The following is a 13,804-nucleotide window of genomic DNA, read 5'->3' as shown; positions in this document are numbered from 1 at the left end:
AAGCACTAACCAGACGCCTCTGCCTGCGCTTCCCCATCAGCGCAGACATTTCAGCACTGCCAGCATGAACGCCAAGTTCATCTCTGCCGAAGGAGAGCGGGTGCCTGCGCTTTGCTATGGCTCCAGTTGTTTTTGATGGAATGTGTCCCAGGGCTGGAAGCGATCATTCACAGCGTATTCATAGTTATGCAATTTCTGTAGATTATTCCAGACGCAGCAAGAACTGTGTGAAGGTTCTGTGTATGATTAAGAGCACAGTGTAAGGACAGCGTAGAATGTGAAGCAAAACACAATTTGTGAAAACAGTGTGCAAACGCTTGGAGATGACAAATATCCTTTAATATTATGTCTTCTGGTTCGCAGAAATTGAAGATTTCCCTGTCCTTATGTTTTTACAACGTACCCTACAACGTGAGGCCTATTACTATGAAAATTAATACATGTTCCTTCAAATTCAGTGAAATAAATTTGTAGTGACACTACATAATGAAAATAAAGTACCACCATCAAAACATTGGGTTTTGCGCAAGGTGTTAGTTCTTTTCAGCCTTTAAACATGGAATGCTGCCTCACGTGTTTGTCCTCATGCTTTGGCTCTAAGAACAGATGTCCCAGTATCTCCCAGCAAGCCACTGCTCTCTTTTCATAGCAGATTTAGGCGTTTGTCTGGTAGATAGCCATAAACTTGTAAATTACATCCTATATTGACATTGTTTTCTCCAAAACATAGACATTTGTCTTCAATTAAGGGTAAATATCTCATAAAGTAGTTGAAGACAAGCGACTTCATAAATTTTTGATTTGTAAGACACAACTTTCACAAATAAGACTCAGCCAGTGAATATTAAAGTATGTAAAGTATTGAGGCCTTTGATTTACAAACATTGATGTGTGAGTGAGCTTTGTTCCTATCAGGTGGAGTTTAAAAATGTTACACAAGAGTAGATTAGCTCAAAGCAGTCAATCTGCCATGCTTTTCGGGGAAGTAGGCTGATAAGGAAAAAAGAAAGCCATTATCTTGTTTGAAACAATGCAATACATTTCCAAAAAGTTAACAAGATAATTTCCTTGATCTCAAAAAAACCACTCATCATATGATCAAATAAGCAAATTTCCTAGCAAAGTCTTAGAAGTTGTGCGTTCTCGATCAAAAGCGCAATTTACTTGTGATACGGTTAACTTAATTATATAACATGTCTTCTTGATGGAGACTCTTTGATGTGACAAACCGGAATGTTTGAGTATTAGCATATGGAGAATTGATTGATTGATTAATTCAGTAAATAGCATCTTCAAAGATGAGTCTGAAATACAACAGCCGAGCTGGAGCAGAGGAAATGAGTTAGCTGTAAGGATTCAGCTCCTGAGAAGAGGAGGGAGAAAAGAAGCTGGAAATCATCCTTTGAGAGATGACATTGCCCACCTCTAGTGGAACACCCCTGAAGGGCGCCGTTCTCTCTCTTCACCTTTTTACAATAAAGAACAAAATCCTCGTAAAGATTGAAAAAGCATTATTTATTTGTCTTTTGTCTCTGTGCTCTCATTTTGTTATTTATTGCACAAATGCCTTTCCGTGAGACGCCAGCCTGCTCTCTGAAGTGAGCAGTTGCGATGGCGGTGGTTGCACAGAGCTGCAAGGGTTTGCGTGGAGAGAAGGGGAGCGCAAACGTAAGGCTGGCTGTGCTGCTTGTGCGGAACAGGCTTCTGCGGGAAATCCGCTGCGTGTCGGAGCAGACGGGTTGAACATCTCTTGGGACCAACTTTGCATGAAATTCTTCATGTGAAGTTTGGCTGAAAGCTTTTTAGCTTGTTCAATAGTTGTGTATATGGTTTTCTGTTTTTTTAACTTCTACCATCCATGCTATTACTTAAAACATTTGAATACCTGACAAATGTTAGCTATATTTTATTGCCTAGTTAAATTTTCCGCAGTTTTCTAAGATGCTCAGTCCCAGGTGTCATGGCTAACTTCTAAGGCGCTTAAAATTTTGAAAGGAGGCCATTTTGGTACAAACCAGGAATTTTAACTTAGGATGTCTTCATAAACAATTTCACTTAGCAATTAATAACGTAGAAATACCTACGGCAGATCTGGGTTTATTGATGCATTTTCTGCAGCAATGTGAAATATTAGGGCAGTAAGTAAAACTGGAATGCAGATTTCCAGTACCCTCAGGTATTCACCTGTGCCGTGTTCTTTACAGGCTCCGCTGCACGCGTACGGATCAGATTTCATGTCACATACGCTTTGAAATGTTCTCCAGCGGTTCGTGCTCAGGGTGTCTGCCGTTCTGTATGGAGCTGTTCTGTATGGAGCCTTTTAAATTATTATAAGCATAACATGGAGTGCAGAATAATAGGGGCTCTAAAGTGCAAAGGTCCCAGTCAGGGTTGAGAGTTGAGGAGAGTTCAAGGTATTGGATTTTGTCTGAGCTCCCTGTAGTATTTCTTCTCTTAATATCTAAACCAGTCGCAATTCACTGCAGCCTCCTTATCTGATACTTCATGCATCTGCTTCTCGGCTGCGCCTCTGGGCTCACAGCTACGTTAACTGTTCTCTAAAGCCAAGTTTGAGTCCAGTGCAGTGGCTACTTAGGTTCAAATATAATGCACATCTTAAATTATGGGATATTTCGCAAACGTCTGCATACAATCGAGCCCTGCATAATTTCTTGAAGAGACTGACATGGGGAAAAAAAAAATCTTCAGAACCTGACCTAAATAGCATTTCTGCAAAAAGGAGTCAAAACAAAAAATAAGTGTCATTAGAACATCCTAGCATGTTTTTCCCTTTTGACAGAAAACTGTCAACCTCACAGAGAGAGGGCAGCTTCTCACTGTCCTCTTCTGCCAAACCTGTGACTCTTGCAATAGCTTTGCTTTCTCCGTATTTAACAGAGGTGATCTACTCAACAGTGCCTAGGTCAGCACCCGCTCTCCTTGAAGCCCTGCCTTGTTTTGCAGCTAATTCACTTTTGGAAGAAGCCTTCTTGATCCATTTGCTAAGGGTTGTGTTTACATTTCTTTTTATGCGATGCATTTCTTCTTTATTTTCCTATTTGTGCTGCGATTCCTGCAATTAAGCATCTATGTGCTTTTTGTGGTGGAAAAATGATGTGCCCCTGTGTTCTGATTTCAACTGGGCTGGAGATAATTTTCTTCCCAGTAGCTGCTGTGGTTTGGATTTAGTGTGGGGTTTGGTATGTGAAGGCTGTTGACAATACACTGATGTTATGAGTTGTTGCTAAAGAGACCAAGGACTTTTTGCAGCTTCCCGGGTTTTGGTAACGTGCAGCTGCAGGAAGCTGGGAGGGGTGCAGCCAATACAGCTGACAGTTGTTCATTTTGTATATCTTAGCATCCCTATATTTTGATGCTGGGCAGGGGAAAGGTGAGCGAGTGACTGCGTGGTGTTTGATTGCTGACTGGTGTTAAACCACAACATCCTGTAATATGTTTTTCCTTCCAGTTTAAAGGAAAGGAAAGGAAGGAAAATAAGTTTAGTTTTAAAAATACTTGAAGTCTGGGAAGGAGAAATGGAGGTGTTAATGAAGTACTCCAGAGAAGCAATTTTCCAACATTAATTGAATTGTTTGTAATGGGTGTAAGCAACACCTTCTCGGTGGCCTTAACCCGGGAAGGGGGGGAATCTGTACAGATCTTAATTGCTGAAGCCAAGCTAGTATTGAAAAGCTGCCAAGGAAGCAATTAAAAGAAATGGCCCTCAAAATACAGCGAGGAAGACAGAAGAACTGGTCACTAGTGGAGGACAGCAGTGGACTTTGCAGGTTGTTTAAACTACAGTTTCTGACGGGTACCATTAAAGGTAAAAGTAAATAGATTTTGAGGAAAAGAGAGAGGAGAGCTTTCTTTTGTACTGCGTTCCCAAGTCTGCTTCCTTTAACTCTTTGCAGAGTAGGAGTAGATACTGCCGGATCCCTCCCTGTTGCTAGCGCTGTGCTGCGAGACCGGCGCCCGCAGCCAGGAGCCAAAGCCGGCAGATTCTTGTTGCTTCCACTCTTTACGCGTTTATAGTGCCACCTCTTCTGTGGGCTCTGTGTCAGTAGTATTTGCATTTCATTATTTTCTATTTGAAATTAAAACTTGCTGTAAGGATGTAATTAATCTAATCAACGCAATACTTTATTTTTATCCGTTTATTTTATTTTTGTTAGATCTGTTGGCAGCCGGTAGGCTTTCACTGATGCGTCCGTGCAAACAAATGGAGACAATAGTTCTTAATGTCTCCAGGGCAATACTTAAACATCGGAAGGGCAAAACAGCCAAGGGAATATGTGATGATTTGTGAAACAATGATTTTTAAAGTTGTTTATATCTTTAGAAAATACTGCCTTTCTGGAAATGAAGACTGGGATTTTAATGCGCTTATTCCCCACGTAGGAAAATAGAAGGAAGGAGCCGTAGTAAACTGTCTCTTAGCCTTTTATTTGTTCTCTTGGGATGCATTATCTGCGGTGATTGCATATTTAGTAGAAAGAGAAGGTAGAGTTTTGGGACTGAAAGTTTAGTAGTTTTCCCGGTGCGTCTTATTTTGTAAGCCTTAACTGCGTAGAGGAAGTTTAAACTGAGAGTAAGAGAAAGCCTGTTTGTGCCTAGCCCGCTGAAGGAATTACGGGTCGTCTGTTCAGTCCGCCCTGCTGTGATGAGGGCACTCTGTGTAGTTTTTCTTGTTGGAAACAAACGTGAATGTAAGAACACCGCTAAACAAATTGAGTTGTTGCTAGAAGGTAGCGAAATGCCTGTTGTATGCTACTGCTGCTCAGACACATTCTGAGCTTAATGCTTTCTCATCAGAATATGGCTTCGATTAAGTAAGAAAGGACGGTAGCCAGTCCCCCCTAAGCTGCCTGGCATTGGGATGGACACTTTTCGTGGCAGTATGCGAGATGGTCAAAGATCAGTTTTGTAAAATGAGGTATGGAGCTCGCACTGTTGGATATGTCCAGATTGCCAAGGCTCATACCTTTATTTGGACTTAGGTATTAGTGTTTCGGTTGTGACAAGTTTGTGTCTTGAGGGTTAAGAATTACTTTAAGTTTTTGAACTGTTATCCCAGCCACTATAGGAAAGTGTTAGAAAGCTGTAGCTTAAACTCTTTCATTTTATTCATATGCACAAACTATTTTGGTATTTTGAGGTACAGAGAATTTATTCCTTACTCCATAGGCATAGGTGCCTAGATGCCTTGTGACAAGAGAATTTTGGGCTGTCTGCAGCATTACTGTGTGGCCAGGTGTGCCGTTAATCCAGGCGAAGGTTATTACTGGGATGAGTTCTGACTGCCAGAGCTTGTGGGGGGCTCCTGATAATGTGACACTTCCAGACCCCCTTTATAAAGGCGCTGCGTTACACAAGTGGCCAAAGACAGACTTGGCCTAGGATCAATTTGCTCTTTTGAGAAGCAAGAGTCAAGGGAAAGAAGCGGCACTGCAAACGTGGAGAAGTATTTTTGAAAGGGGAATATTGCATATGCACGAAGTCAGCAAAAACAGAGCGCTGTGAAGCCTGTTGATACCAAGGGGAAGCGAGTGAGATACCTGGATAACTCTTCTACACTGAACTCTGCAAACTTGGCAGATGAAAGGTCTGTTCAGAGCTGCAGGACTGACTGACGACGATGGCCGTTGTGCTCCTTGAACGGCGGCTCCCACGGCTGACACAGACGGGAACTGCGTGTCCAAATGACAGAGGAGACCAGCACGACAAGCATCCGCAGGTCTCTGGGCTGGTGATGTGGCGGTGAATTGGTCCCAGTGGGACTAATATTCTGCAGGTAACTTGGAAAGAGAAAACTTTACTCAAAAAGCTCAGGGGCAGCCCAGGGATGTTGCTGTAGTGACTGGAGGAAATCTGGTTATGGGGATCCAGCACTGCGCAGGAGAGGGCACTCGTGCTTGTCCCTTACACAAACTCTGCTGCTGAATTGAGGAGAGAATTGGAAAAAATTTCCTCATTACAGATTTACTCGCTTTCTGTATCCTGACATTTTGTCTCTGCTGGAGTGTAGGAGTTAAAACAGCCTGGGGAAAAAGTAGGAGAGAGGAAGGGAAACTACTTTTGACTCCCCACATTACTTGACAAATAAGAAACAGAGTGTTACCATAAAATGAGGAACAGGTTCTCTGTCCACTGTTTACCCTAGATGAAGTATTTCTGGTACATGGGTGACTCTCTGCTCTGGCTACTCATCAAGATTGTTTGGCAGTAGAGACGGATAAAACGTTTCATTTGTGATGAGCCTGGGGCACCCCATAGTAGAAGCTGTTGTGGAGGGGGGACTGAGGAACCTGTGAGAGGGCCTGACTGGTGACTGTTCCACTGTGATGGGGAAGGAGCCCAGTTTAACTCCAAAATTAGCCACATAACTCCAACTGCTAGCCACAGAAATTGCTTCAATATGTTTGAATTTTTAGAACAATTGTGTGTGAGTTCCTGGGTTCCATTTTTTTTTTTTCCAGCAAGAAATCCTCCTTGTGAAGAAGAAAATATTATTAGTATGAAGCTTAAAATTAGCAATGACCTAATATTCAGTATTTTCTATGTCTTGGAAATGCCCCCAGGTCAGGAAGTAGAAGGGAAGGGAAGAGTTGAGAAGGATGCGATGTTCTCTGGACTGTGTTGTGACGGCTGTGGTTGTGTTCTCAGGGTATCGGTGTGAAGGCTTGAATGCTGAAAGAGCTTCTTGATGGTGGGACATGACTCTGAAAAGTTGTATGCTGTGCTGTGACTGCTGTTTTTCTGTCATCAGCTTTAGTTACTGTATTTAAAAACTCAAAAATAGTATATGCTATTCAGCGTGAAAGGTTTTGTGGAAAAAAAACTTCCTCTGGTCAGTCTTCATGGTATTTGGGCTTGGACAGTCAGAGGAGAGTTGTGCTAACCTCTAGTTGGAAACTTCCATGTGGTATTGAGTTGGGTTACTTTCTGCATTATTTTTGATGTGTTGAAAAGCAATATATTGAAAACTAAAGCATCAGACCCCCCTAGGCTCATTGTTTCAGACTTTACGTTAGGCTTGCTACTTGATATCTACAGCTACAGTGCGGCATCTCGGATTATCTCAGAGTTTTCTGAGGCGGTGGGCAGTGTGACTGCAGGACTGGGTTTGCCGTAATGCGGCATGACTGATCAGGTACCTGGGTGTGCAAGAGTCTTGTCCACAGTTAACACTGCAACAGATATTTTTCTACAAAGCTTTCCTTATTCCATCTCTGAAATTGATGACTGGAGACTTTGCTTTTGCATAAATATTGAATGCTTCTTTTTTTGAGCAGTGATCAAATGCGTTCTTGTCTAACGTGAATCAACTGATAACAATGTGTCTAAACATTAATATTTTTAATACAGTTTCTTTATGAAGAGAATAATGAGATAATGGGTAAAATCTTGATCTTTTTGAAATGTGACGGACTCTCAAGTTTGAGAATAGATTTTGCTGATGTGTGAACTGGAATAAAAGACGTTCCTGAGTGACCTTAAATCTGAGACAATTGGGATGAATGATTAGAATGAGAAAGGAAGAGACGAAAGAGAACTTGAACACTGCTCTTCTCAGTGAATGCACTGGCATTGTCCATTTTGAGACGACTGCTTGGAAGGATCTTCCAAGTCTGTGCAAAAAGAAAGACTGTACAGGAGGTTTCGTTTCTTCTCTTGTAGATTCCTGCTCTTTCTGCACAGGATCCTCTGTAATACGCTAATTCCTGCGTGATGCACTTCAGTGGTGTCTTCTTTGATTCACTAAACTTTTCTTATTAGGGATTTTTAAGCTTTTTCTTCTGGGTGATGTGGCTTTATGGGAAAAAAGGCAGAAAAAATGGTGTCTTTTGAGTGGTGGAAGGGTGGGCTAGCGAAATATGAAAAGTCCTTTTGGTTTATGAAGAGTTGCTGTGTGCCCTTTCTAAAAGAGCTTCTCAGGCTCATGTCTTTTAAAAAAGCTATTTTAGACGATCTTTGTGCTAGCTTAGCGTTAGCCAACAAGGAAAGATGTGAAGTTAGATGGTAGTGAATTGATAGGGAGTATGAAAGATGTGTAGGTCGTGAAGAACGAACAGGTCTTTAGATAGAGAATTTATTGACATAATCGTTAGACTTACAATCACGAAACTAAAACCTCGTGGGGTTTAAAGAAGCCGAGGGACTCACTCTTTACGGTACGTTCTTATGGTCCTTAAGAACCGGGTAGTACTTGGAACCAGCCTAGGTCCTCCTGTAGGTAACGGTGGACAAGATAAACAAAAGTTTGCATTTTGTGCCAAAGTTTGTATTTAGTATATATTTTGTATTCCTCTACTTACACAAGCAGGACAAACATATCCAATTTTTTAGCATAGAGCAGAGAGCCGAAGGTGTAAGTCTGTTTATCTGGATAAATCTTCTGCCTTGTTCCGGACATTGTAATTGGATCGTTTAGCCCATCGGTGAAATAAAACAATGTATGTTGAAAGAACATGGAGGGCCTTGTGACAGCTCTTCTGTGAGGCAGCAGCTTCATTCTTTGCCATTTTAGCACTATGCTTTTTTTTCCTCTTAAGAATAACTTTTGCTATTAGGATTGTAAAGTGAAATGGCTTTATGAAATACAAAGAAACCCAAATATTACTTTTCATATAAAGAAGAATGACCACAGTGTATGATCTTTGTTCTGTTAATAGGAGGTGTATTTCCAGTAGTTCATGTATTTCCATCTTTGTGGAAGATAGCCCGGGAGAAGAATGGAAAAGAATGTTTACATACAAAAGGAAATTATATATAGTCATACGCTTGTGTTAAACAGCTGTCCATATGAGGTTGTAATTTTTTTCTTTTCATCTGCCACGCTTATTATTTTTGAAGATTGATCCTGTTCTAACCAAACGAATGGTATTTTTTCCTTGGTTTGTTCTTGAAAAATGGTCAGGTTGTTTGGATTAATTTCACTTGCTTTCAAATCTGATGAGTCTCTGCGCGTTAGGCTGATACTTCTGACGTGGTTTTGCAGCCTCTCCTGTTCTGAACGAAACAGTCAACAAAAAGCAGCTGCTGTAACTTGTTCCAGATCTACTTGTTGTAGGTTCTTGCATTCTTACATTCAGGATTTTTCTCCTATTTTAATTCTTATGCATCATGCATTCCTATGTTTTTGCTAGAAAAATATCAGAAATTTATGGAATCCTAAGCATTCCAATATAAATAATATTTAAAAATACATCAATCCCTATTATATTTATTTTTTTTCTTGTCTGATAGAGTCTACCTTAATATTAAATTATGCACCTAGCATTTCAGTGTTACCGGTTTTGACAGTGGTAAGCTAGTTTGGGGATGTTATTGAATTAAAACAAAACAAAACAAAACCAAACCAAATCAACTGAACATTCCTGTTTTCCTTTCCTAATCTTGGAAATAGGGAAGATGACAGAAAAAATTGAATGGATTATTGTCCTGGTTTTATTCGGGGTGGGGGGGGGCCCTAAGGTGGCAGTTTCTGTAAGAAGCTGCTGGAAGTTTCCCCTTTGTTCAGTGGACTCGGCCAGGCCCAGGGCGGACCCACTGCTGGCCAGTGCCCAGCCAATTGGTAGCAGAATGTCCCGTGATAACACCTCTGTGATAACGGATTTAAGAAGGGGAAAACAAAAAAAAAAAAAAAAGGAGAAGATGTGAAGCAGCTGAGCGGGGACAGAAAGGGGGAGGCGCGAGCCTTGTGGGCCTTGCACCCCTCACCCTCTGGCCTCCCGCCGGGCGGTGACTGGGCCCGACTCGGCCCGGCCCGGCTGAGAGAAGTGGAGAGGAGATGAGATGTGAAGAGACCCTGAGAGGCGTCTGCCAGCCTGTTGTGAAGGATTTTTTGTGAGGACGTTGTGGCCTGTGGAGGCCCCGCTGGGACAGCCGTTCTGGAGGGACTGCACCCCGTGGAAGAGATGACCCACGCCGGAGCAGTTCCACGAAGGACTGTGGCCCATGGGAGGGACCCCACGCTGGAGCAGGGGAGGAATGTGAGGAGTTCTTCCCCCGAGGAGGAAGCAGCAGCGTAAAACAACGCGGGATGAACTGACCGCAACCCCCATTCCCTCTTCCCCCCTGTGCTGCTCGGGGAAAGAGGTAGAGATAATTTGAAATGAAGTTAAGCCCGGGAAGAGGGAGGGGTGGGGCAAGTTATTTTGTTCTCTCTCTCCTTATCTGGCTTTGGTTTCGATAATAAACAAATAGTTTTCCCCAAGTCGAGTCCGTTTTGCCTGTAATGGTAACTTTAAGGATTTTCTCCCTGTCCTTATCTCAAACCTTGAGCCTTTTTTTGTTATATTATCTCTCCTTGTTCCCTCAAATGTAGGGGAGTGAGAGGGAGACTGTGTCCTGAGCGGGGCTGAACTGCCACAATTACTTAAGAAAATGTAAATAAACCTGCAGACAGTCACCAGTGCAACAAAATGATGAGTGGGTCATTTTTAAATTATACTCCTGCTTTTAAAAGGGATCAGCGAGGAGAATAAACGAAGCACATGTACAGTAATGGTCCAGTGCTTTGTACATAAACCTGATCTTTGGAAAGCAGTCTGCCAGTGGTGTGCTGGTATTTTAGCAGTGTGAACAGTGCTTTTCTATTTTATTTGTGAAGTGTGTGTAGCAACAGCTGTAGGCATTGGGCAACTCATTTAAGAAAGACTAGCCGAGCCCCAGGATTTTCTAATTGCTTTTGAAATGACTTGTGTTATCCAGTGTCTTGCTGCACAGTTGTGACCTACCTGTCCCACATCTGCGGTGGTGGTTCTCGGTGGGAACTGCTCTTCCCTGTACGTGCACATAACAAAATATTTGAGAACGAAAAAATGAGCGTTCTTTAGGTCTCTAGAATAATCCTAGTTACTTGAACAGGAATAAAAACCAGCGTATTCTTTTGATGGATAGTTTTCCAGTTATTGTGACAGCTCAGGTAGTTACAGAGTGTGTTTTAAGGACCAGGTCTGTATAATATCGTACTTCAGATGTCATTTCAAGGTGTGTTGTCAAGTCCATATTTCTGGTTCACCTCAGTGAAAAACATTAAAGTGTAAATAAAACTAGTTGTTCATTGATTCAGGTTTCCTGCTGTGAATGCTGCATTATATTCTAGATGTCATTGCTTTAAAGCAGATTTAATTTTTTTTTTTTAGCTCAAACATACGGCCAGACTATGCGGATACAAGCTTTCATGAGTTCAAAATGCATACCTTCAGTCGTGTGACGTCTTGCAAAGTCTGTCAGATGCTTCTGAGGTAAGATTTTTAAGTTTGGTGGGGTGTTTTTGTTTTTGTTTTTGTTTTTTTTTAAGGTGAACTATCTAAGTCAAAGGAGTATGTGGAAATACATGGCTAGCTGGTTACGTATCCCAAGACACACATAGTATTTCTTGTTGTATTAGCAAGTTTTTATAATACAATTTTTATAATACAATATAACAATTCTTTTGCTTAGTACAGGAGTTCTTACATAAGAGTAAATGACAACCATTTTGTACAGTTTTGACCACCATGGCTGTTCCAAGGGTCCTGTGGCTGTAGACGAGCCGTCAAAAGAACAGATGGAATCCTTTTTTCAGAAAATCAGATGATGATGATGATGCTCATAAGTGTTTGATACGGGCTAATTTCTGAATTTGAAGAGTATAGTTGAGTCGTTGTGTCTCTGTTCCTGATGAACAGCTGGCTTGCTTTCGAGACGCAAATAGTCTGGTGCTGCATTGTTCTGCGCAGGCATGCCAGTTTGCTCCGGGATAGCTTGGGTATCCCCAAGCGCTACCTTGTGTCATGTCCCCGGATGTCTGAGTGATACTGAAAGCCTGCTGGACTTAGCCTCATAAAGTGTCTCAATTGCTTTTGAAAATGGATTGTCATTTTAAGCTTATGTGTAGGCACTTGGAAAAAAAAAATCTATACCTTAGTGCCTGATCTTTAAGTGGGGGTAAAATTCTAGTCTTAGCAGCATCTGTAGTGAAGGACAGTGTTATGTCCCATAATTTTATCTAGAGGATCTTGCATTCCTTTGTAGCAATTTCCTCAGATTCCAATTCATCAAGGGGAATTGGAGAACATTTAGAGTAAGGAAAGTGACTCCTTATTTAGCAGCTGTGAATATTAACTAAAGTGTACCGAGATATCCATCTATTTTTTTTTTAAATGAACAAATTTAAAGTCAAGAATATTTGCAATATAGCCTATAAGCTCCTTAATGCTTAAATATATATTCACACTTACAACTCTCTTGAAACAGATCTTATTCTTCATGGTGTCTTGGCAAATTCCCGTTGAGATGAAGCCAGGTGTAGGTCTGTAGTAGGACAGATACATAACGGTACCATTTCAAGCGTCCTGTGCCAAAGTTGCTTTGGGCTAAATTGCAATGGAGATAGTTCTCCTAGACTACCAGTAGAATAACAATCTGGTTGTGATTTTTAAACGGCTACTAGAGATGAAAAGCAGATGAGCTGCTTGTCAGTTGTCACTTTTTCTCAAGCCTTTAAGGACTGTTATTATGCAGAACAGCAAATTACTTCTAATATCTTCTGCCATGTCTCTTATATTCTTTATGCATGGAATTTATCACCTCTAATATATCACTACCGAATTTTATTTTACAGGGGAACATTTTATCAAGGCTATTTATGTTCGAAGTGTGGAGCTGGAGCACACAAAGAATGTTTAGGAAGATTAGACAATTGTGGCAGAGCTAGTTCAGGTGGTAAGTCATTTTTATTGTTAGAATACCATTTTTAATTAGGACATAAAACTTGCTAGGTATAATTAAGGTTTAATTTACCTCTAATTTGTGTTTATTGTAACATACATACTTGTGAAACTACCATTTATAAGCACAATTAGAATTGCATTTAGAATTCATAGGGATTTTTATTGCTACTAAATTGAAATGTTCGAAAGCAAGAGAAAACTGTTACAGGTCAAACCCAATTTCTTTGTCAATGTCGTATATGACAAGGAATTGCTCTCGTTTTAATCGGAGACCGCTCATACGTAACACCTACTGTATGGCATATCATCTGTCATCCTTGTGGTTCTCCCTTTATGTCTATGTAAATTGTCTCCTTTCAGCTCCTAAAGCTGTTTGTTTGTGTTGCCTCAGCTTCCTCTTTCATCTCTCTGGTTTCCATGGTTTCTGTCCACTCACAATATTCACAAAAGGGTGGTTGACTGGCTCCCTACTCCTGACATCTAAGGACCATTTTTTCCCTCTTCTTTTAATTGATTGTTGTATTCTGAGTTTCTTCCTTGGCTATTGTCCCTTTGCAGTTCCCCTGCTCTTCTTCGGCTCTTTGGGACCTTAAGGACCCTTTTGACTTCAGCTACCATTTGGTCTCCCTCAGACTGACTCCAAATTTGACCCGTCCCCTCTCCTTTTCCCCCTCTCCTTTTCCCCCTCTCCTTTTCCCCCTCTCCTTTTCCCCCTCTCCTTTTCCCCCTCTCCTTTTCCCCCTCTCCTTTTCCCCCTCTCCTTTTCCCCCTCTCCTTTTCCCCCTCTCCTTTTCCCCCTCTCCTTTTCCCCCTCTCCTTTTCCCCCTCTCCTTTTCCCCCTCTCCTTTTCCCCCTCTCCTTTTCCCCCTCTCCTTTTCCCCCTCTCCTTTTCCCCCTCTCCTTTTCCCCCTCTCCTTTTCCCCCTCTCCTTTTCCCCCTCTCCTTTTCCCCCTCTCCTTTTCCCCCTCTCCTTTTCCCCCTCTCCTTTTCCCCCTCTCCTTTTCCCCCTCTCCTTTTCCCCCTCTCCTTTTCCCCCTCTCCTTTTCCCCCTCTCCTTTTCCCCCTCTCCTTTTCCCCCTCTC

General features: G+C 41.7%; 1 protein-coding gene across 2 annotated transcripts in view; it reads left to right on the top strand.

Moving 5' to 3' along the window:
* The window catches only part of VAV3 (vav guanine nucleotide exchange factor 3), a 166,654-nt gene that overhangs the window by 84,972 nt on the left and 67,878 nt on the right, over positions 1-13,804 (top strand). Inside the window, exons 16-17 of one of the 2 annotated variants that reach the window (XM_086753708.1) lie at positions 11,151-11,252; positions 12,614-12,711. In XM_086753708.1, coding sequence (XP_086609834.1) covers positions 11,151-11,252; positions 12,614-12,711 — 200 coding nt within the window. Of the gene's footprint in view, positions 1-11,150; positions 11,253-12,613; positions 12,715-13,804 lie in introns of both variants that reach the window. The other variant, XM_086753707.1, reaches the window with a different exon arrangement.

Source organism: Chlamydotis macqueenii, chromosome 8 (genome assembly GCF_036417535.1).
Source record: "Chlamydotis macqueenii isolate bChlMac1 chromosome 8, bChlMac1.mat, whole genome shotgun sequence".
NCBI classification, from domain to species: Eukaryota; Metazoa; Chordata; class Aves; order Otidiformes; family Otididae; genus Chlamydotis; species Chlamydotis macqueenii.
This window is presented reverse-complemented; position numbering and strand designations above follow the sequence as displayed.